Genomic DNA, 24,888 nt, shown 5'->3' with positions numbered 1-24,888 from the left:
TAATGAAGGAGAGAAAAAATTCATTAGAACAATAAGTATTGTTTGTAAAATAAAAAAATAAAAAAAAAAAAACAGAGAGAAGAAGAAATTGTGCGTAGAGGAATATATAAGAATACGCTAAAAATAGTATAAATAAGTTTTGATAACAGACTTTTAGTTGGAGTAGCATATAAATTTCTAAAACTTAGATGATAAAATTTTAACTAAATGAAATTATTGTTAAATCTTATCACTTGGTTTGAGAAATTACGTCCTAACAACGAATAAAAGAAAATTATTTAATAAGTAATGAAACATAAGATGCAACTTGAGAAAAAAAAAATACGGGTGTTGCTCACTCGCTTGTGTCAAAAACAAATTTTCTACCTAAATTAAACTCTTGTTAAATCTTATCCCTTAATTTGAGGAAATATATCCTAACATATCCAAGAAATTAATATAAAATGAATTAAAGTAGTTGTTTATTAGGAAAAAATTGTTCAATGTAAATACTAATAAAAATACTATATCCACAACATTTTCACAACACTATCATAACAAATCTTAAGTAGTAGATTGTTATAGGTTGTTATTAGTGAACAAAAAAGTAATTTCAGTGGTAAGTTCAAATTAGAACCAATAACAACTTACCACCTTTGATTAGCTATAAAAGTGTTGTGAAAATGTTGTGCACCAAGCACTTTCCAAATACTAAATATAGAGATAGGTTTTGTACTAGAATTTTTATTTTTTTTTATTTTTTTTTGATATTAAGTATTAAGTAGTAAGTTTTGGTGTTTATCCAAAAAAAAAAAAAAGTGAGGAGAAAAAATAGTTTAATATGACCAAAATGTTGTATGTTTTGTTAAAATACTAAGGAGAAGTTCGTAAGAACGAACAAACTGTTGTTTTTATTTAAAAAGTTATTGTAATTTGGCGAAGCAACTTAGCCTAATCATGGCTTCTAAGTTTAACTTTTATTATATGATATTGTATATAATTTTTAGCTATGAACATATTTATATAACTTATTTTTTAAGTTAGGCCCTTTTGGATATATATCACTATCAATTTCTTTAAGACATTATTCCCTCTCTCTGTGTGTGTGTTAAAATACATATTATTTTTTTTATTTTTAAAAACTTATTTTTTAAGTTATATAAAAAAAACTTATTTTTTTATGCAAAATAAACCGTTCAAAATAAATTAACCCAACCCACACACAAACTGGACGTGCTTTAACAATGTCTCCTTATCGCATGTCGTCTACTAACACAAATCAAAACTATTTTATTTTTTTATTTTTTTTGAGAATGATAACACCAGTCAAAACTTGAATATTTATAAACGTCAAACTTAGATAAAGGTCTATAATAATTCTATAATTTTGTTTGAACCGAACAATTAATAAAATTCTCATCAATAAACCTCATTTCATATTTTTCATATTAAAATTTAAAAAGAAGAAAAAGAGAACAATCCTTCCCCGTGACTAAAATGAGTGGTGAAAATTTTCAAATACATATGTATTAGTATCGCACTGTTTTACAATAATTTATTTGTTAAATATTAGACCATATATATAATTTTTTGTAATTTATTTATTAAATATATGACAAAAAGATATTTTTTTAAAAAATATCTTATTTGTACTAAAGATAATTTTGTTAAAATTAAAAAAAAAAAAATTGTGACAAACAAGAAAAGGCAAAAACCAAAAAATTTTGCCTAACCGGATGCCAGATGGATGGACTTTTCTTTGCTTGACTTTTTTAGTAGGAAATGCATTTAGTCAGGTCTGGTGCAAAACCAAAAAAAACTTGTGTTTTCAGACCTGCGTTTCCTCTCCAGCTAGTGCGCATGGATCCCCCATTGCAAAACGTGGAACGCTGAATTAAGTAACTAACTGTGCTATTCAAACCGGGTCTTAGTCAGGTCTGGTGGCTCAATTTTTAAATGCTATACCCATATGCCGGGTACCACACACTGTGGGGCCCCCCTCCCTGTGACCTCCCTCTGTACCTCGTACCTCGTACCCGGCATTTATATAACACCTCTGGTGGCTCAGCAAATCACTTAAATAATCTTTTGTACTCACTCTATTGCTCTTTCTCTAGTTTTCTGCAGTCTCATTGCTCATCAATTTTGTTAATCAATCTCTATAGAAAAAGATTAAAGCCATGGTGGGATCACCACCACTTCTAGCTATAGCTTTTTGTGCTGCTTGCATCTTCGGCCAGCTGGTGGAGGTAGCTCAATCTCAATCTCAAAATCAAACCCAACCTCGGACAGACCCTGCTGAAGGTGTGCCTCTCTCTCTCTCTTTCTCCTTTGGATTATTGGGTTACAGTTCGTGGCTGAGTGCTCTGCTTTTTTTGTGTATATGAGATAAATAATAATACAAAACTGCATATTATTTTTTTAACTAGTAGTGCATTGGTAAGAATTTAGCCAAATTTAGGGCCCGTTTGTTTAGGCGTTTACATTGCACAGAACGGGAGTTTCGCGAATCGTGATTCTGGGATTTCAACGAACTCATTTGTAAATAATGGCTTATTAGACTAAATACTCTATTATTAAATTACTAGCTTTATCAATGGTTCTAATTTTTACTAGGAGAGCACTCTTAGCTATCTACATTTTTAAATACACTTTTTAACAAACTCTATTATTTAATCTTTTTTTTTCTACTCATAAGATAACGACAGAGACTAAAATAACACGAAACTGAGAAAGTTAAAGACTAAATTGACACAATTGAAAGGTTAGGGATTAAATTAAAATATAGTGCAAAGGATAAGGACTAACTTTGTAATTTACCCTTTAAATAATCATTTTTATTCTTCTTTTTATTAATATTTTCATTTATTCCTTCTCACCTCTCAAATCTAAAACTCATGCCTACCCTCTCTCTCATCCTAGCCCCTCACTTCCCACCTGTCTCCTCTCAATTTTCTCCCAGCTGCTACTATCCGCACTACTCTTCTTCTTCTTAGCAACATCTTAAACTTGACCCATCCTCACTGCCGCCAACCTAAGCAAGCCTCAGTTGTAGCAACCCACCACTGCCACCTCCGATTTTGATATCGTGCTACCATGGTCCTCACTTGATTTCATATGGCTTTTTGTTAATTTTGTGTTTTGATTTCATCTAGTTCTATGATGAATTATTCTAATTTTAGTTTTGGGGTTTTAATATTTGGGTGCCATAGCAAGATTGTATATTTGCAATTCTATACATCCACTGATGTGGATAAGTTTTACGCCAAAATGTGTATATCTTACCCTTTTTTTTTTTTTTTTCTTTTTTAGACTCATTGATGTGTGTGCTTACTCCTTTTTAAATACTGTTGTTTGGTTTTGAATAAAGTTTTTATTGTTTATTATTAAAAAAACTCTACATTATGGGATCACTCTATAGCCTATTTCAATTTATGGACATTTAAATGTTTATATTTTACTTACAATGTAAATTTATATTACAAGTATAAAGTAAACATAGAATTTTCTTTTATAATAAACTTAATAATTTCATAAAGTTTATTAAATGGGGGCATAAACCAAAAAAATTGTATTGAAAAGTGAAAATATTAAATAAGTACTTGACTTTTAGTTTGTTTTCAAAATTTTTATTTTTATTTTTTATGTTTTGGAAAGTTTGTTTGTTTGTTTATTTGATCAAAGTTAACGATACCTGTGGAGAGACGAACCTCTCCCTTAGAAGGTATTGTCTACTTTGGGTAAAGTAGGGCCGGCTCAAGGTATTGTAAGGCCTAAGGCGACAACTTCAAATCATGTCTATTCTTATATTTTGAATATTAATAGAATATTTATTTAACTTTTGTTTTTTTTTTTTTCATTTAAAATCTATTTTTTTAGAAAAAAATTACAAATTAAAATGAACCCATCGCATTATTCAATGACTATATAACTAAAATAAACACTATTCATTGAATGAAGTAACTAAATACTAAAAAATTATGATTGAAAATTTAAATAAAGTTATATATTTGATATTTCTAAATAGAATTTGAGTATAAATTTATATACTAGTGTTAGATTAATGAGTTTTTTTAACATTTATATGTGAGAGATTAAATGATTGACTCATCCAATGAAAATATTTTTCTTTAACTAGTATTTCTGTGATAAAAAACTACTTTTTATTTATTAGTGAATATTTAGGGCTTAATTAATACTTCTATTGGTAAAAGAATATTTTTATTGGTAAAAATTTAGGGGTCTTTTTTCATTGGGGCCTTAGGCGGTTGCCTATTTGGCTCACCCATTGAGTCGGCACTGGGGTGAAGACCCTCACAGATTTGCTCAATCCCACGTCGGAGAAAGACGCCTCCCACCTTCCCTTTCACCTTTAGCTTATAAGCACTGGGCCTAATTGAAGGTGTACCACTAAGGATTCAACTGTAGGTTTGTATTTCGAGATATGCTAAAGGGTTTGGTAAGATTCTTTATATTTGTAACCGTCTGTGATTGATAATAGTGGGTTCTTAGGAGTGGTGACCTTAAAATTACCTGGTGGGATTTTGCCTCGATAGTTTTTTTTATTCGTAAACAAATTACCTGTGTCAAATTTATTTTCCATTGCATTTAGATAATTTGGTGATTTATTTGTGTTGTCACACTATTGCATGAAATTTGATCTAATTAATTAACTTGAATAATTAATTAATTAATTACAAGAATTCAATTCATTTTAACCCAACAACCCACCGTCAGTCACCACCAAAAAAAAAAAAAATCATCAGCCAGCACCCACCACAACCCACTAGCCACGAAATCCACTCAACCACTGCCACAATTACAACAATAACAACTGCCACTGTCATCACTACCCACAACTGCAACCCCCAACCACTAAAATACAACCAAATTACAAACCCAAACCCACTACCACATCGCCCTACCAGCTGAAGAAAGAAAGAAAAACAATAAAATAAACACCAGCCACCTTCAAAAATCAAATAAGACCCACGAAGAACCAATAGAAATCAGATCAGACCACCGAAAATCTTATGGAGCAATAGGTCGGACCACCGAATGAAGCACAAATCGGACCATCGAAGCCTCACTGTTGGACTATCGAAAATACTATTGGACATCGAATCACTACTGAAAATCGGACCACGAACCGAACTTTTAAGGACAATGTCTCAATATTAGTATTAAGGACACTGTTCATTGTTAAAGATTTTGAACAAAATATTGATTCAAATGTGTGGGTGTTTTTGACAAGTTCAACTAAAATTTTAACTGGAGACTATTTTATTTGTTGAGTGATTAACACGCGCTACCCTTATAAACGTGTTACCGTTATACATCAAAAGCTAATAGACACCTATAGTGCTAGTTAGCAACCACACTAGTGCTGACATGTCAGAACTTGTGCCACGTCATCCTCCCAAGTCAATGCATTTTGCCCCGCAATCCTACCACTTCAGCACGCAAGTTAAGTCAATTACCGCATTACACCATTGACCAATTTGCTGGTCATCAGTCATCGGCAATGATTGTTTTTGGCAATCAATTTTTTTTTTTTTCCAATTAGGGCACTTTTTCACGTCTATTTTTTTGGGAGAAATTTCAAATTTTAGGTTCATTTTTCTCATTTGAGACTCATAAATAGCCCAACTTAGCATTTCTCCGTTGCAAACTGCCTTACATCCTCCAACCCCAACGGCTAACACAAACATCTTTAGCTTGTCCTCCATTACGACATTTATAGTCACAGTAGTTGATCTAGCAGCCTTTATCAGCCATGTCCTATCCCATCTTCAAATTTTATTTTCTTTTATTCATTCTACTATAGTAGTAAAATCCTTTTATTGGTTTCTTGATTCTGCATGTTGCAATCATATGATATTTGATCTGCCGATTTTATCACACAACTCCCTCTTTACATATTCATTCACAATGTTGGTGTCTCATCTGTAACCAACAGATGAATGTGGAATTTATCTACATCTAAATTATTTGTAGACGGAGTCTCCCTTGAGGCAATTTATCACCATCTAAAATATTTCTAGATTGCGTCTCCCTTGAGGCTTTTCGTGTGAAGAATCTGTTTTAGAGCTCTGCTGTTTTGTTTTGGACCGTGCTTGAACAAAAACACCCCACATTTGTTTCTATTAAGAAAAGTCTTATATCCACAACATTTTTACAATACTGTTGCAACAAATCATTGGTGGAAAAATGTTATTGGTTTTAATTTAAATCGACGACTTAAATTACACTTGTGACAATCAATAGCAACTTGCCACATAAAATTTGTTGTGAAAATAATGTAAACTTAGCATTTCACTTCTATTAATGATCTGACCTAACTGACCACAATACTTTTCAAAACACTGGTTAATGGACACCACATAGTGGCGGAGCCACATTGATTCCATGGCCCCTAATTTAAAATAAAATTTAAAAATATATACACTCATAAATAAAAATATCCTAAAATTTTAGAATTTTTTTCATAGAAGATAACCTTTTGGCTCCCCATCCTCCCGTTGGTTTTTTTTTTTTTTTGGTGTGTGTGTGGAGAAATTCCTTGGATTTAACAGTTTTCTCAAGAGATAAAATAGGTTTCAAAATTTAATTTGTTCCTTCCTCATTTTGTTGAGCAAAAAATCTCCCTGGCTTACTTTGGTATTGATAGTTGAAGGATATATGTTCAATCCATACATAGGATATAGTTAAAAATATATAGTATTCTCAAAAACAAAAACAAAAATGTTCCGTACACTTTTTTTTTCTTTCATCTTCAAAAAATTACGCCAATGGTGCCACTGCCACTAGTAGATTTACAGTCTGCATTCCCTTAGTTTTCTCCTTTGTCTCTCTCTGTCTCATTTGCCTTTTCTTTCCCTTCTTTACTTCAAGTAGTTGATACTAAGTGCTTTACAGTTTACAGAGTCCAAGCTTCTACTACTGCTTGCTCCAATTGGTTTAAAAACCAAACACTTCAAGAGTAAAACTTGATATCACTTTAGTTTACTCTCAGTTGTGGTGTGTGGCTTTTCTTCTTCTATTCTTTATTTTTTAATTGATAAATATATTATATAACATATAAATATAATAAATTATTATTAATTTGACAAAAATATATAATTAGTTAACTGATTCAAATTTTTTTATGCATTTCAGTCATTGTTATATTTTTTTAAGCCATCTTTTAAGCTATTAATAATATTTTTTAATCTTAATTATTATAATTAATGTGTTGTAATTTAATTTGAAAACCTAGGTCAATATGCAAATTAAGAGCTATCAAGTTATAAATTAATCTACTTAACTTGTATTGTATATATCTATCAAAAAAAAAAAAAAAAAAAACTTGTATTGTATATTGAATTGTGTTTATATTATTAGTTTAGATAATTGTACATAGTATGGATGATTGTGTTAATCATCTAATTTATTACTCAGCTCTCCAACGACAAATTTCTAGCTCCATCACTGTCACATCATCCACATGCATGACATGCATAATTGAGGGTCCACTGCTAATAACCTTCACCTGACTGCCAATAATTCGTGCATATGCATGGTACAATTAAAAAAAAAAAATTATAATTACACATATATATGAATTCGAATTATACTCTCTCTCTCTCTCTCTCTTTTATTTTTCTTTAATTTTAATTTCTTTTGGATATACACATGAGTTTACTCTTTCTTTTTTTGTTTATTGAGTTTTTGATGATTTATTTATAATAGACCCTTCATCTTTTGTACTTCATTAACTCACCTAGAACAAAAATTGAAAAAACTTAAATAGGACTCGTGGCGCAAAATTAGACAACAACTGGAATCCAATTTAAAACCTAATTGGATTTTCTTTTAGCTTCACCTATTAATATATATATATATATATATATTAAAAAAGTTATGGTGAAAATGTCAAGGATATATATTTTCACAATTTGTCATGGTAATAATTTGTGATTAGGTAATATGCCAAGGGTCCAGGTTTGTCATGTGAAGCGTCAAGAGAATCGACTGATACATATCTTGGCACAATATGCCAAGGGTGTTGATCATTATGTAATATGGATAGAAGAAAATCTTAGTACGCTTGAGTCTACTTTGGCTCACGATATTTTGAACTTCTTTTCTTCTTAATGAAAGTTACGGTATTTACATAAAAAAAGAAAAAAAGAAAAAGAAAAAAAGAGTTGTGATTAGCATAATGTTAGTTCCACTTTATTCCAAAATTGATATTATTTTATTATGCATAAATTACTTCAATAATTATAAAAATAAAAAAGTATCTTTTTTTTTTTTTTTGACAAAGTTTTAGCTACAAAATTGATTGTAGCCTAAGATTATAATTTCCTTTAAAAAAATTAATATTACTATATATTTTGAAAATCTAACCGTTGAATTGTATGTTCTTTATGCTCATAATACATATGTCAAATTTTATACAAATTGGATATTATTTACTCTATAATCTATAAGTTTATATTTTATGTATATTTTTAAACTACAAAAACTTACAATTTAAACAATTTATTGGTGACATAGTTATTGATCTTAAATTTTATAAAATTTTTGCAAGCATGAATGATATAAGAAGTAAATGTAATTCAATGGTGGATTTGTCAAAATTCACCTCCAATAAATTTTGTAGCTAAATTCACCTCCAATAAATTAAATTATAATCAATTTTGTAACTAAATTTTGTCATTTTTTTGTTGTTGGTAGATGTATTGGATTTATATAGCCACCATCCCTCCAACCTATTTTTTTGAGAAAACCTCCAACCTATTTATATATTCATATTCACAAATATATGTTGAGCTGACACTTTTTCATATTTAAATTTGGATATAATCTTATTTTTTTATTTTTTAAACATTAATTTTACACCATTTAAAATTGGGTTGTTTCAACCTTAAAGTTTTTAAAACTTATTACTGTACATACTTTATTGCTTAAACAAACTCAAGCCATTGCAAAGGCCTGCACGCTAAGAAAATACGTTACTGGCTTTCTTTTACTGAACTAGACAGAATGACTTTATATTGTGAATTTGATTGCAGTGAGAATTTTGAATTCAATATTTCAAAAATGGGGGATCTCAGCACCATCAGGTCAATGGAATATAAGTGGGGAACTATGTAGTGGAGTGGCCATCGACTCGACCGACATCGACAACCAAAACTACAACCCCTTAATCAAATGCGAATGTTCAGCTAACTCTACCTGCCATATTGCCCAATTGTACGTGTCTCACTTTTTATATCCTCATGTTTTGTTTTCCATGCCTTTTTTTTCTACATAGAATTATAAATTTACAATATCCATACCTTAAAAAAAAAAAAAATTGCGTGGTTCAAGTTAAATAAAATTCTTCACTAGTAGATTACAAGTATCTCTTTTATTCTAGCTCAATAATTTTTTGGCGAAATTACCATTTAATTTGGTCACTATATTTTGGAGTCACTTCCAATTTGGTTCTTACTTTTTCTTAGCAATCAATATCGTCCCTATTATTTTTAACTTATTGTCTAGTTATCGTCAACTCGGGAAAAAAAAATACTTTAAAAAGTTATACCTTGAAAAAGGTAATACATTAGATGAAAATAAGTTGTTTTGTTTCTTTGTTCCTTGAAAAAGTTAATACTATAGAAAGTTATACATTTTCTCTGGTTTTGACTAACAGGTGTCTTACACACATTGGTTAAGGTTGAGTTTTATTTTATTTTATTTTAAATTTATTTATTTATTTATATTGTAATCAATGAGCAATTTTTGGAGAGTCAAAAGTCCATTTTCTTTTAAGATGAAAATAAGTTTGTCAAAATATACTTATGGACCCTAGAGTTTACAAAGTAAGAGTTTTTAGTTGGGAATGACAATTTTGCCCTTCCTTTCTCCACCCCATAGAGATTGTGGTGCAAGGACGGGTTTCTGCATTGAAAAAGGCTATTCTTAAAGAGCTAAGCAATGCGTATTTTGTTATGTTTTAGGATCCTGTTCAAGTAAGGTCGTTGTTATGTTTTAGGAGGTTGGATTATATTGTGATGTCTTAGAATTTTTTTTAATCTTAAAGTGTATATGTGTGTTTGTTATGCCTTAAACTGTTTTTTTTTTTAATCTAATCTAAGTGTATATGTATGTGAAGTTCATTTCTAAAAACTTAAATCTCGGCCCTTACCCCCCTCTCCCCATTCCATAAGAACTTGTACTTATAAAGTGACCATCACGTCAATGGTGCACTGTGTGGTGTTCTTGTTAATTTTTAGACCCCTTAACACAATATGTTTAACCTAATATTAAGCCAAGTTGATTAACAAGTTTGTTAATTAAAACTAGGTTAAAAAAATATGTGTAAAACAAACATAATGCGGAAAGTAAAGAACACATATCTAATGACCCAGGAAAACCAAACCGTTAAAAAACCTGGGGAGGATTTAATTTAGCTATCTTCAAGGTAAAAACAGATCTACTATGAAAGAATTGAAATTTGTACAATAAGACTTAGACCACTAACATCCCATTGCTACCTCGTCTAGAAACCTTACTACCACAACCACGTGACAGCTCCGAGTCCACGGACTACTTCTTTCATTGATTTGCAGCAATCACAAGTTCTCCTACTTGTGACTTTGAGACACCTCTCAAAGGTTTTAGATCTTCTTGAAAATTCTTTATGTAGCAACTGAAACAACCATTAAGTTCTTAATGTGAATCTTGATCTTGATAGCTCTATGTGTGTGTTTGAAGGTAAACAATTCTCAGATCTCATAAAAGATTCAACACACAACTCAACAAAGACCTCTAAAACGTAGCTAGAGTTTTTCCTTTTATACTTGGAGTGAAACACTTAACCCTACACGTCATATGGGCTTGGGCTGATTTGAGAATTTTGCAGAAAATTGTTGATCAACGATTTTCGATCGATCGAGTCTAATTTTCGATCAATCGAGTCTTGCAAAAATTGAATAGTAATTTCCAGCAATTACTTGATTCCAAACCTACATTAAACCAACATTGGAGCAAGTCTAAGCCTAAATTAAGTGTTTTGATCATGGTTTGCCAACATATACAGATTGAAGTTCTAATACATTAGTTCCTAAAGTCTTAGAACCTAACAGTTATGTCTTAGACTATTAATATTAAGACTTAAGAGACTTAGTTTGTATTATTAAGTATTTAAATGCTTGGATATTAAGACTTCTTGTTTTTGTTGTAATACTATCTTGTTAAACACTTTGCACAATATTATTTAGTCCTTGGTAAAAATTAGTTTGATTTAATGATCAATTAATTATAATTTGAAGTATAATCGATATCAAGGCAGGTCCTGCAGGGTCCTAAGGGTAGGGTTAGGGATGAGACAGTACAAACCCTTTGTCATTCCTACTTTTGGTCATTGAAGTTTAAAAAATGAGCCTATATGGATAATAGAGTAATGATGTGGCTCTTTTTAAGTGAAGTAGCAACATTTTTAATATTAAAATATATATATATATATATATAAAATTATAAACTTTTTTACAAATAGTTGATATGGTAAATGATTATTGATAAGTAAAAAAAAGTGATGTTAGTCATAGGCTCAATTTAGAACCAATAAAAATTTGTCACATCAACCATTTGTGGCACACCCTGCTGAACCCAAGTAAGAATCGTCTCTCTTGCGTGACAGATTTTATTTATTTATTATAAAATGATTAGATTGAAGGTTATTGAATTTTGTATATAGAGCAATGATTTGATAAGATATAAAGAATCTTACTGGATAATGTGTGTTCATCTCGTTGCTTTTGCAGACGTGAACGACATAGAGTAGAAATAAAACAAAAATACAAACGAATGGGATATATAGGATTATAAAGGGAAGAGAATATATTATTTTTTAAGGAGTCCTGTTAACGGGTGCCTTTAGACAATTTGTTAATAGACCATTTTAGGAAAGTTTTAATACCACTTTCATGAAAAATATAAAAAGCTGTTAAAAAAGTTAGTTACTTTTTTCTTTTCATAAAAAAATTCTAAAAATATTTTCTAAACTAATGCCTTTAGGACACTCATTAACTTTTTTTCCTTCTAAAAATGTGGGCAAACCGTTTTTCTCAGTGCAAGAACGACATTGCTACATCACTTTAAAAAAGTCACATCATATCTCTCCTATTCATATACGTAAGGGGACTAACGGTAGCTAAGAAAATGACCATTAACAGTAACTTTTTTAAGCAGTTGGTAAATTTAAGGGAGTATCAGTGTATTTTGGCCAAATAAGTTCACCTAAATAGGAAATCACAAAAATTATTAATTTTTATGCTACCCAAGAAAGAACAAAGCTACCATGGGGGTGCCTTATGGTGCTTCTCATGTGGTCAATGGCGGCTCTATGATTTTTTTTTTCTATGAAGGTAAATAGTTTCGGAATTAGGAATTTGTTGTGGGGAGAAAAAATAAAATAATTAATTTTTTTTCTATGTATACAACTTTCTTATTATTGATGCCCATTTTTGACAAAAGGCCCAATGGCAGAAGAAGCCTAACAACAAGGAAAATGAGAGGAAAAAAGAGTATAAGTGGTAAAAATAAGGTAATAAATTCAATGGGCCAGCGTGGTAGGAATGATAGCTAGTAGGCCCATGAACACAATAAGAAGTAAAGGTAAATGTTGGGAAATTTAGACCCCGGTTAATAGAATTAACAAGTTTTAAACCCAAGTTGTTAATTAAATTTATTATGAATAAAACTTGTTAAAAAAACAAACATCAATATTATGTCAAAATCATGCAGTGAAAAAATAAATAAGACAAGATATAATGACCCAAGAAAACCAATAAAATAAACTAATTTCACAGTAAAAAACCTGGGGGGAAACCTTCCCGAAAAACAATCCATTATAGTAAAGAGAAGTTTCAGATCTAGTACAAAACCTTTGTCCCTAGATTTTACAATCCTTGTAAATGAACTTATAGCAAAAACCTTCTACCGCTTCAGAATCTCTAAACTCTTCAATATATGAACGCCAACATTTTGCACGGATCCCAGTACGTGATTAACTAATGATGCATGGCTCCCAGTACGTGACTAACATACCAACTTGAAGAAGATGTTGGCTGCAAAGTTCTTCACTTCATCAACAATGAAGATTAAAAAGCACTTGGTTACAAAACTCTAACGCGTAAAGACGCAGTAACTTCTTTCAGAGAGAATAAGGCACCGGTCACCTTTTGCATGTGTTCTCCTTGTATTCTCTTATGTGACGACCTCTAAAATAAGTCTTATATATGTCTAGGGTTGTGAGAAAAGAAATCCTATACAAATACATAAGCATGTGCCGAAAATCAGATCTGAAAAACTGATTTTCATAATTCTCGATAGATACCTCGATAGATAGTATCTGTCGAGCCTCATTAAACTTCAATAGATAGCTATTTGTCGAGCAGCTATTGAGCTTTAATGAATCAGCACTTCTTCACTTGTTTCTTGGACAGATTGCATGGCTTCAATACTAGACTTGAACTCTTATTCTTTGAAGTATTAAACACATCCTAGATCTACCCAATTACAAGTAAAGTGCATTTTGTCAAAAAATTAGCCAATTGCATAAAATAGTGACATATGTTCTTAACATTGAATCACATATATCCTAACAGTAAAGGTAAAGTAAATAGGCCAGGGAAGCTCAAGAGAAGAGGTAATGAATTCAATGGGTCAACGTGGCAAGAATACAGCCAACAGGCCCATGAAAATAATAAGAGATCAAGATTAAATAAATGGGTCAGGGAAGCCCATAAAAAGAGATAATAAACCCAATGGGCCAACTATGCAAGAATGACAGCCAACAGGCTCATGGGCACAATATAAGAGGTTAAGATAAAGTAAATGGGCCGAGTAAGTCTAAGGAAAGAGGTAATAAATTTAATGGGCCAACATGATAAGAATAACAACCAACAGACCCATGAGCACAATAAGAGATAAAGATAAAGTAAATGGATCGAGGAAGCCCAAAAGGAGAGGTAATAAATTCAATGGGCCAACATGGCAGGAATGACAGCCAGCAGGCCTATGGGCTGGAACGGTGGAATCTTCTGCCTAGACAATACCCAGTCCATGAGGAAAGGAAGGGAAGCAATACAAGACCAAAAGCCCACGCACCCTTCATGACGTGGGAGATAAGCACAAACCCAACACACGCAGCAGAATGAGACAAGGCAAGAATGGCAGGAATGACGTGGGAGTAAAAGAAGACAAACACAGAGGATAGTGGAGCTCACACAAGGGCTAGAGCACCACCTATTTGTACCCAGTCAATATAAGGGAGGTGGGCCCTCAGTCAAGGAATTCAAAGGGTGTGGTTTGGTGGTGGGGAGAAAGGGGGGTCTACTCTAGAGTTCCTACCGAGGCTTCTTTTGGAGAAATGCCTTGTTGGGATGGCATTTTGCCCAAAAGAGGCAAGCAAGGGGCTGGGGCCATTTGATGCATGCCATAGAGGTAGGTGGTGAGGTAGCTTAATCATCCATTGAGGGAGGCAGAAATTGAGAGAGAAGAGAAACAAAACAAGGAATTTTGTCTGGGGATGGGGAGTGGTGCAGCAAGCACACTCTGAGCAGAGGTAGTGGCTGGGTAGCCAATGGGTTAATGGGCAATCCTAGAGAGATGTCCACAAAAAACCAAAAACGGTTGGTGGAGCCTTAGGGACAAAAGGGAGAAATCCCATAAAATCAAGCAGTATAAAAAGGAAGAGAGGTAACCATGAAAAGGGGAGGAACAGAGAGGGAGAAAGAGTAAGAAAGAACTAAGAATCAGAGAACAAAAGAAAAAACTAAGTAGTAAAAAATAAGGAGGAGAGAAAACACGGCAGAAATAGAGACATGCATCAATAGACCATTTTTCCTTTCCCTCTCGACATTCCCACTCTTTGAAACTCTATCAATTGGAATCCAAAACCATTTAGGCCATTTCTCCAGCATGAGTAATTTCAATGGCAGAAACCTGTAACGAGATTACCCGTGTTGGCGTTTGGTTTCCTTCTTGGACCCGTTCTTGCTGAACGATTCAACCCAAGAATGGGAAAGCTAACCATCCCTTTCACACTTACTTAAAATCGTCATTACCACTCTGTAGTGGTACCTTTTAGCTTGCTTGACACTCTAGTAGTTATTCATTTTGCTGTAGTGTTTTATGTTTTTTTTTAGCTGTTATCTGTGATTTCCTTATGTCTATTTTCTATTTCAGTTGTTTAGCTGTAACCCCTATTATTTTATTTGCGGTATTAGTTATTTTGCTGTAGCTTCATTTGGCATACTTTATTATAGGAGTCATTCTGCTGTAGTATCTTTTGCTATGCTAGTTGTGATAGTTATTCTACCACGACTATACCTGCTGTGCCCTACCTGCCATACCATTCTTGAGCTGTCTCAACATTGAGCATGCTTGACTTGCGCATAAGCTAGCCTGCAGTATGATTCCTAAGGGGCCAGTCCCAACTCCCTTACCCACTAACTCACAGGCCTTGGTGTAGCAAACGGGTTAAGGCCCATCAATGTAAAAAGGCCCCCACACATATTATATGCAATAATCTTCTTCTTCTTCTTCTTCTTCTTCTTTTTTTTTTTTTTTTTTTTTTTTTTTTTTTTTTTTGTGAGAAACATTATATACAATAATCTAAAATAGTGTTTTAAGTACAATTTAGAATACAATACAATTATATTGTATAATAGTCTAAAAAAATTATTAATAGTTTAAAAGATTGGTAAGACAACAACCATTAAATGCATAAATAAATATAATTAAATAACTAATCATACTTTTTTGTCAAATTAATAATAATTTTTTTTATCTAATATCAATTAAATAAAAATATACGATATAAAAGAATAATAACACACCTAGGAGTAGGACTGTGAGTAAATGTGAAACTAACAAAAAAAATAGTCTTCCTCAAAAAAAGAAAAAAAAAAAAAAGAAAAAAAAATAGTGGTTGCTATAAGTTTTTGTTTATGTAGTGTATGGCTTGTTAGCCATACACGTGGTCATTCTCTTGAAATTAGAGCAAGCATTAAAAGACTTCTTGGAGCACTTATCAAACTACTTGACTAGATAGAAAGAAAACATGGAAGGCAGAAAGAGAAATAGAGAAAATGAGAAATGAATCACAGATGTAGATACAAATTGGTTGGTTGTACATGTGGAGCCATTTTTTGCTAATGAAGAAGAAAAGGGAAGAAAAGCAGTTTCATTCCATCGTCAACGACAAAGTAAGCTAGAGCGGAGAGAAGATTTATTTAATTATTTTTAATGAAGGAGCAATTTTAGGCATAGTGCTACTGATCACACAACACTTTCACAACAAAATCTAGGTGGCAAGTTGTTAAAGGTGTGTAAAAAAGTAATGTCAGTTGTGGGTCTAGATAAAAACTAGTTACAACTTGCTACTTGACCTTTACTGTAAAATTATTGTGAGAATATTGTGAAAGTAGTACTAAGATAATCATAATCAAGCTTATTTCAGCTGGGTCTAAAAAAAATTTCGAGTTAGGGTGTTCAAATTTTTATTTTAGGAGTCAAAAAAAGAAGTTTATATATAAAAGGGTTTTGACTTTTGAGCATGTAATATCACACTCACATCATACCATCATAAAAAATCAAAGTATTTTCAGCTCAAAATTTTGATAAAATGTAAGCTCATGTGCCAATTCAGGTCAGTGGCATCTATGAGTCATATGTAAATGTACAGAACCTACACTACAGAATATCTTGAGCATCTCTTCAGTTTATGAATCTTTCTTTCCATGGTTGATGATTTATTTATTTACTTTTCTTTACAGGAAGGTTAATGACAAGGTTGTTGGCGTAATCCCAGATGAACTATGGAGTTTGACTTACCTCTTCAATCTGTATGATTTCTTCTTTATATGTTTGTTTATTTGCATATTGCATGAATATTGATTAAATTCTTATTCGTGTAAGTTAGAATTGAATTTAGACCTTGAAAATGTGATGCAGTATGTCAACAAATTGAAATTTACATTAGATGTGGTGTACTAGTTTTCCAGGATGGTTTATTTTCATTATAATCTACTAAATGTGCTTATCTTCCAACATTTCTTACAGGAATTTGGCCAATAATTACTTGACAGGTAACCTTTCTGCGTCCATTGGCAATCTAACTCGCATGCAATACCTGTAAGCCCATCCGAATTTTGATTTGAAACTCATAGAACATAGTAAATTTAATGTTAGTTAACATTTCTATTTTTTCTGATGTTTATTAAATTAGGGGTTTTGCCGTCAATGCACTATCCGGGACAGTTCCAAAGGAACTTGGAAATCTTACGAATTTATTATCATTGTAAGTTATCCTCATTCAAAATTTGTAAGTCATCTATGTGGCATTTTGGTGGTGGTGTTTTGTTTTAGACACTGATGATGCGAGGCCCATAGGATGCATATATAACTTCCCATTAAAAATATTTGAAGAAGGTTTTCACAAAAATATGAATTTAGTAGTCACTCAGATGCAAGTGTAAAGAACGCCTATTCTGTTAGTTTCTGCATTTCACATAATTTTTTTTTTTTGGGCTGGGGTTATGCATTTCACGTGCTTGATCATGATGATCTACACCTGAGAGAATCAAATCCTTGGTTTATAAATTATAATTCATTTATTGTTTTACTTGTTAATTTTGTAGGTCTATTTTGAGAAACGACTTCACAGGTTCTCTCCCATCTGAGCTTGGGAATTTATTGAAATTAGAACAGCTGTAAGTTTAGAAAATCTATTTGAATATATTTTATAGCCGGGTTAGGCAGACGTTGGAATGGTTCTAATCTAGCTTCTAGTAATATCATGTCTGTGGCTCATGGTTATAAGAACTTTGTCACAACAAATATTATATGCCAATTGCAAGTTTTTCATATGCAAGACTGTATGTTATACCAGGACAAAAAAGAAGAAGAAAGTGAATCATAATTTTTTTAAATATATTTTAAATGGCGGAGGTACATTATTACTATTATCAGTAATGAATTGGCAAAAATGATACTGCTATTGCAGAGATTTAGCATCAGCAATCACATTGAATTTGAAATTTAATTTGTAGATACTTTCCATGTGAAATTTTGAAAATTGTTATCATGACAAGTTTGTAATTTGATCCAGAATCTAAAGATGGCTTGAGACCTGTCTTTTGGTCGTTAAATTCATTAACTGTTACTAATAAATTTTATTTGAGCTGTGGATAGGAAATCAAATATTACTTGATTTATGTAAATTCTTTACCTTGACAGCTACATTGGTAGTTCCGGAATTAGTGGTGTGATTCCTTCGACATTTGCTAATTTAAGAAACCTCGAGATAGTGTAAGAACTAACTCACTACTTTCTCAATCGCAAACTTTCTAAATTATACATAATGATAAATATTTTTTTTAAAAATGTGATAAGATTTTTGTGAGGAAATACTTTGTGTGGTCTCAGGTGGGCATTAGACACTGAACTCACAGGCAGGATTGACTTCATAGGGAATTGGTCAAAACTTATGAACTTGTAAGACAATATTGCTAGACCTATCCTTTTTGTTTCTCTCTAAATCATGCTTGATAAAGCTCAAGTTTCATAACAAAGTCAAAGTGAAACATTGTTAGTTTTAAGAGTTATGATTTAGTGTCTACCCGTAAATTCTACAAGAAAGATGCATTTGTGCACAATTCATGATTAACTACTCCAAAATGCTTTTGTAGGAAGCTTGGAGGAAACTCTTTTGAAGGGCCAATACCCTCAACGTTTTCCAATTTGACTTCTCTGACAGACTTGTGAGTCTCTACATCTCTTAGTTTCTTTTCTTTGTATTTTGCAGATCTGTAAAGTGAACAATCTCATGTGTGATATTATTGTAGGATAATAAGTGATTTGTCTCATGGGAGTTCTTCGCTAGCATTTATAAAGGATATGAAATCTCTACGTAGCTTGTAAGAAAACAACAAAGCAGCTGTGTTTCAGATTCCTGATGATGAATACATGTTTTCTTTCCTTGTTTATTGTTCTTCCAGAATATGGTATAACAGTTTAGTTATATGTGTTGCAGGGTGCTGAGGAATAATAAAATTTCTGATTCAATTCCATCCAATATAGGAGATTACCAACAGTTGAGACTGCTGTAAGTATGCCATTATTGGGTGACTATTTAGATACATGTGGAGCTGGAAATGAGTTAGATTGAATTTGATTATTTTTCAAAGCAATGAAACCAGGAACATGTCTGCCATTTATCAGGTTGGATGACCCCAACCTTAAATGGTAAATACTGATCAAATTAAGTGATATAGTTATCAGGTTCCTTATGGCGTGCAAAATGAACTCACCCTGTTTCTTTTTAGCTTCTCTTATCTTTTCTCCATCCTTTTTTTTCTTGTTGGGATGGTGCATCTGGCTTATTTTTTAACGGCTCTAGTTGCATCAGGATTATAAATTTTTAATGGTTGATTACTTCTTGTAGATAGCTGGTTTTATGTATCACACAAACGTGTGATAATAACTTTTTTATCAATACATAATAATAATAATATTGTTTTACATTGTTTAGGGATTTGAGCTTCAACAATATAACAGGACAGATTCCAGATGTACTTTTCAATTTGAGTTCGCTCTCTCACTTGTAATATACCTCATTTTCTTAGTTGCATATTATATATTGCAATATTATTCTTTATTGTATTGAACAGTGTTGTTAAAAGTGCACTTAAAGCGCGCTTAAGCGCAAAGTGCACAGGCCTTGGAGCTTTTCCCCTCTAAAGCGAGGCACCTTCTTAAAAGCTCGCCTTAAGTGCGCATTTTTAGAGCTTTTTTATTAAGCACAAAGCGCGCTTTTTTGAGCTTTTTGTAAATTTTTTTTATAAAAAAAATCCTAATTTGATTTTTAGCCATTAGATCTAAATATGTTTGATATAAGCCATTGATTTAATAATAAAAACTAATAGTGTGGTGTGCTACCATATACCTAAGCCTACCTGTTTAGATATTTTAGACCTTTCGGACCACAACCACACAAACAAACACTCAAGTCAAGCAATAGGTTCAAGTTCTAGTTCACAACATGCTCCTCATGATGGAGATTAAGATGATGAGTGCTACAAATCTTGCGATGACAATGATGATGGTCCCGTGCTTAATGGGGATGATGATTATGTAGATTAGGATTGCATTGCATATTTGCAATGATTTTGTTAGGCAAAGATAAAATTACTTAACATTCTAGTACTTTTTAGCCTTTGCCTTTTTCGTTCTATACTTCTATTTTGATTCAACTATGTTTTGTAATCATGGCCATCAAATATCATGGTTGCATATATTTTGTAAAGCACAAGAGAATTATATAAATGTTATATAAATTATATAAAATTTTTTATTGTAATTTATATGATTAATTGATCACTTGATTGTTGTATTGACCATTAATCAATTTTTTTTTTAATTTATTAATTTTTTTATAAAATGTGCGTTTCACATGGATCAGGCACGCGCTTGCGCTTTGTGCCTAGGCTCCAGGAGGCCTTTGTGCTTAAGTGCGCTCAGCGCTTTTAACAACACTAGTATTGAAGCATGTTTACTGTGTTCATTATCAGGTTTCTTGGAAATAATAAGTTAAGTGGCACTGTGCCTGCACAAAAAAGCATGTCTCTTCTCAACATGTAAGTACGTAAGACATTATTTTCCTTTTAACAATATCATGAAACGTTTAAAATGAAAATGGAAGTGTCGAACAATTAGCTTTTTAATTGAAAAACTCCCTTATTTGTTGATTGAATATGTATAAGACTTTTTTGAATCTTTGCTGTATAAGTGTATATACACAAGAAGTAATATTTTATCTGATGTCGAGGGGGTAGTATGAGTCCTATCTCTTATTAACACTAAGCTATTTTTGGATCATATTTTGGTAGAAATACTTGAGTACCACATCCCTAAATCTTATATGAGCTAAGTGAACATTTATATATAGTGAGCTATAACAATTGCATGGAGAAGATGCTTTTACATTGAATGTTAAAACACACTTAGGTTAATATAAGAATTGATCACCATGTAATAGTTTAGTGATTACTGTAAAATGTATTATGTATCTAACATCCTTGTTATGTTATTCTTGCAGTGATTTGTCTTACAATAATTTAGAGGGAAGCCTTCCTTCTTGGGTCAGGGAACAAAATTTGCAACTGTATGTACAGTTGTATACTATTGTATTTGAAATTTTTTTTTTATATTATATTTATTTTTCTGATATTCTTTAACCTGCTACTCTTGAATAAAAACTAACATTCAGATCTTATGATGCACATAATATGCAGCAATTTAGTTGCCAACAATTTCACAATAGAAAGTTTAAATAGCGGGTAAATTTCTCCATGCTATATTTTCTTATTTTACTGCATGAGTTTTACCATAATGAAACAAATTTTTGTTTCTAATCTAGTTTAAAATGTTATTAGTCTTGTCTATACTACAGGTTTTCTTAATTAGATTAAATCTCAAAGACTATTATATTAGCATTCGACGACTCCATGAAAACACTTGTAGTGAGATAAAGTCATAAAAATAAGAATTTACTAGAGAATAACAATGTCTTTGCTCTATTAAGTTGTTGGCCAGAAATTTTCTCATACACCTTAAGAATCTGTTGTAGAGAATCACATTCATCAATGGTAGCTTTATAGAAAATAATGTTGTTATCTGCAAAAATTATGTGAGAAAGACTAGGACCCCTTTGACAAGCGGATACACCCTCAAAGTGACCATAAGTTACAGATTTTTAAAATAAGTGTTGAAAGAACTTCTGCACAAATTATAAACAAGTAAGGTGACAAAGGGCCCCCTTGATGAAGACCCCAAGGAGTAATATCACCACATGGCTTCCCATTGATCCTAACAGAATAAGAAACAAAAGATATACATTGCATCATTAGATCCCTCCACCTAGAATGGAACCCTAGTTTCTCAATGCTTATCTGCTAAATATAAGAAAAAGGGTATAGTTTTTGGTAAGTTATTTGTTAAATGTGTGGCAAAAATATAAAATCTAGTTTATTTATAGAAAAGATATGTTAAATTTCAAATTAAAGATGAGACAAAAAGCAAAAAGCAATTTCTTTTGTCAAACTCACCCTTAAAGAAACCTCTTTCATCATGGGGCAATGATGGGTCAGTATTATTTGGAGAATGTTTATTTGCATATCACCAAGAGATCATTTCTTATTGCATGAGTGGAAGCTTAATCCGAGGAAGAAGATTTGTATCATTCAGTTATTTCTGCTTTAATAACTAGTGTTTCATTTGCACCATTAAGCACCATATTCCTTGTCTAAGTGCATTTTTGTTCTGCTTTTAGTGTTTTGCCTTCAGGATTGAATTGTCTTCAACGAGGTTTTCCTTGCAATCGAGGCATTGGAAGATGTAAGTACAATTTATAAATCACACCTGAATGCAAGATTGGAAAGCAGGTATTGTCGTTTGAGGCCAAAAAAGGAGAAGATTATACACTAGGATTGGTGTTTCTAAGAAGAGTACATAGTGATGAAACTTCAAACGTTTACAAAATATGGATATGGACATAGTACAATTAAGATGCATCCCAAATTTTTAGTACATATGAATATTGGATCTATATTTTTAAGGGTTAAATTGGCAATGCATCATAGCTATATTTCAGTGTCAATTCAATATACAGTAATTTTTAATGGAAGCTTGATGTACTTTAGGAAAAAAAAAAAATTGCAATGTCCATTGAACCTCTGGCAAGAACCTTTCCTTGGTGATTATTAAAAGCATATTCAATCTTTTGTCCTTAGCGCTAAGTGACACATTCAACTTGCAGCAAAATCAAATTATTTTTCAACTTACATTTTTAGTTTATTTATAATAGACTACTAGAATAGATTAGGTTTCTAAATTCAAGCATGTCCACTACTGAAATGAGTAGCATGCTTATGAACGCACAAATTTAATGACCTTTTCTGAGATTACACATCAATGACTGCTTTTTTTATTATTGGATTTCAGATTATAATTTTTCAATTAAGTGTGGTGGTCCTCAGATTACCTCTTCTAGTGGGATTGTGTATGAGAGTGACATACCTACTGAAAATGAATCCCAGGAACTTGGTTCAGCTTCATATTATGTGATTAACACAGGCCGGTGGGCAGTAAGCAATGTTGGATATTTTAATGGTACTTATAATCCTCACTATACAAGTTCTTCATCATCTCGGTTCTCGAACACTTTAGACTCAGAGCTGTTCCAAACAGCCCGACTCTCTGCTTCATCATTAAGATACTATGGCTTAGGGCTCGAGAATGGAAACTACACTGTGAGCCTCCAGTTTGCAGAAACAGCTTTTAATAACTCTAAAAGTTGGAAAAGTCTTGGGAGACGTGTCTTTAATATTTATATCCAGGTTTGCATCATATTATCAAATTGTTTTTGAATTACTGTGTTTTATTTTAAATGAAGTTTGCATTGCCTAAATTTTTTTTTCACCCTAGTATACAATCACATGGGAAAAAAAAGTGTATGAAGCAAATATATTGACTGTCTTATACATCAATGCAGAAAATTTCATGAATATGATGCATATATACAATTGAAGGGAAATGCCTATTACAAACTGCCTATTACACACAACTTTGTGTACACTAGTCATTTCACTACGATTGAAATTATCTAAGTAATTCTAAATTGACCACTAGAGGTTCTCTATTTTAGTTGACTATGGTAAAACCGTTACCTATGTAATTTCTTCTCGACCTTTGCAATTAATTCCAAAACCCAAAATAGTTTTGATATCCAAAACATGTCTATAATCATGATAAGGATTTTGAATGAAACCTTTGATGTAGTCCCTCTCCAATTCCCCATAAATTACCTCCTTCCTCTTATCCTCATTCCTGTCTTTTTGTGAACTTTTGAATTTGTTTACCCCAGGGGAATCTTGTAGTAAAGGATTTTGACATACGAAAGAATGCCAGTGGTACCTCTTTCCGAGCTGTTCAGATACAATATAATAAGGTTCAGGTATCAGAAAACTACCTTGAAATCCATCTCTTTTGGGCTGGAAAAGGGACTTGCTGTATACCTGATAAAGGCACGTACGGACCTTCTATTTCAGCCCTCAGTGCTACCCCAGGTAATAAAGTGCAAAAACTGTAGTTTCAAATCAGAAGATTAGGTACTAGTTTCCTCACATGTTAGTAACCATGTTATTGACTATCTTATTTTGGTATAGAATTTATACCCACTGTTAATAACAGACCTCCAAGCAGCAACAAGAATAGGACTGGTCTGATTGTGGGTCTCATTGTTGGTGTTGGAATTTTGAGCTTTCTGTCTGTTTTCGTGGTTATCTATATTGTTCAAAGAAGAAAACCGCCAACCAATGATGATGAAGGTGAGCCAAAATCATGTTGCACATAGTTGTCAAACTTCGTTCAGTTTGTTTGACTAGTTAGAAAAATGGAACTCTATATTTCTAACTACTAGTGAGGTGGCCTCTGCATACTGCATATTAGGTTGAATACAAAATGCAGTGTAACATTTCATGTTTACACAAGAATTTTTACAAAAACCTCTTTAATATGTCTCTTAGTAAACTTGCACACTTAAACAGTCATATATGACCAAAAAGGAGTAGGGGAAAATGTTAGTTTCGGGGCCAATGAAGCCTCAGCTTATAAACAGCTTTCCATATGTTAAGCTTGCTACCCAATCTCCAGCTTCAGTCCAACAATGTTCTGGACTAAAACACATTGATGGTTGATGCTTAAGAAAAGAATACTTTCTCAATTTAGCATGTAAACTCTTGCTGCATTTTCTGCGTGAAACCACTCAAGAAATTGATTACTAGATAATGGATTCAGTGTTACAACCTGTGT

General features: G+C 32.2%; 1 protein-coding gene across 1 annotated transcript in view; it reads left to right on the top strand.

Annotated features, from left to right (window-relative positions):
- Window positions 1–2,082: 2,082 nt before the first annotated feature.
- LOC112004928 (probable LRR receptor-like serine/threonine-protein kinase At1g56130) overlaps window positions 2,083–24,888 on the top strand; it is a 28,218-nt gene continuing 5,412 nt past the window's right edge. The window contains exons 1-19 of the mRNA XM_024037169.2: window positions 2,083–2,283; window positions 9,039–9,219; window positions 16,794–16,862; window positions 17,080–17,151; window positions 17,246–17,317; window positions 17,658–17,729; window positions 18,256–18,327; window positions 18,445–18,513; window positions 18,708–18,779; window positions 18,864–18,935; window positions 19,052–19,123; window positions 19,550–19,621; window positions 20,589–20,654; window positions 21,116–21,181; window positions 21,312–21,356; window positions 22,349–22,413; window positions 23,020–23,414; window positions 23,942–24,143; window positions 24,243–24,404. Coding sequence (XP_023892937.1) covers window positions 2,160–2,283; window positions 9,039–9,219; window positions 16,794–16,862; window positions 17,080–17,151; window positions 17,246–17,317; window positions 17,658–17,729; window positions 18,256–18,327; window positions 18,445–18,513; window positions 18,708–18,779; window positions 18,864–18,935; window positions 19,052–19,123; window positions 19,550–19,621; window positions 20,589–20,654; window positions 21,116–21,181; window positions 21,312–21,356; window positions 22,349–22,413; window positions 23,020–23,414; window positions 23,942–24,143; window positions 24,243–24,404 — 2,020 coding nt within the window. The 5' untranslated portion in view covers window positions 2,083–2,159. The remainder of the gene's footprint in view (window positions 2,284–9,038; window positions 9,220–16,793; window positions 16,863–17,079; window positions 17,152–17,245; window positions 17,318–17,657; window positions 17,730–18,255; window positions 18,328–18,444; window positions 18,514–18,707; window positions 18,780–18,863; window positions 18,936–19,051; window positions 19,124–19,549; window positions 19,622–20,588; window positions 20,655–21,115; window positions 21,182–21,311; window positions 21,357–22,348; window positions 22,414–23,019; window positions 23,415–23,941; window positions 24,144–24,242; window positions 24,405–24,888) is intronic.

Source organism: Quercus suber, unplaced genomic scaffold (genome assembly GCF_002906115.3).
Source record: "Quercus suber isolate HL8 unplaced genomic scaffold, Cork oak 2.0 scaffold_31, whole genome shotgun sequence".
In the NCBI taxonomy this organism is placed as follows: domain Eukaryota; kingdom Viridiplantae; phylum Streptophyta; class Magnoliopsida; order Fagales; family Fagaceae; genus Quercus; species Quercus suber.
Note: the sequence above shows the minus strand (reverse complement) of the source record. Positions and strands in the feature narration are given on the sequence as shown.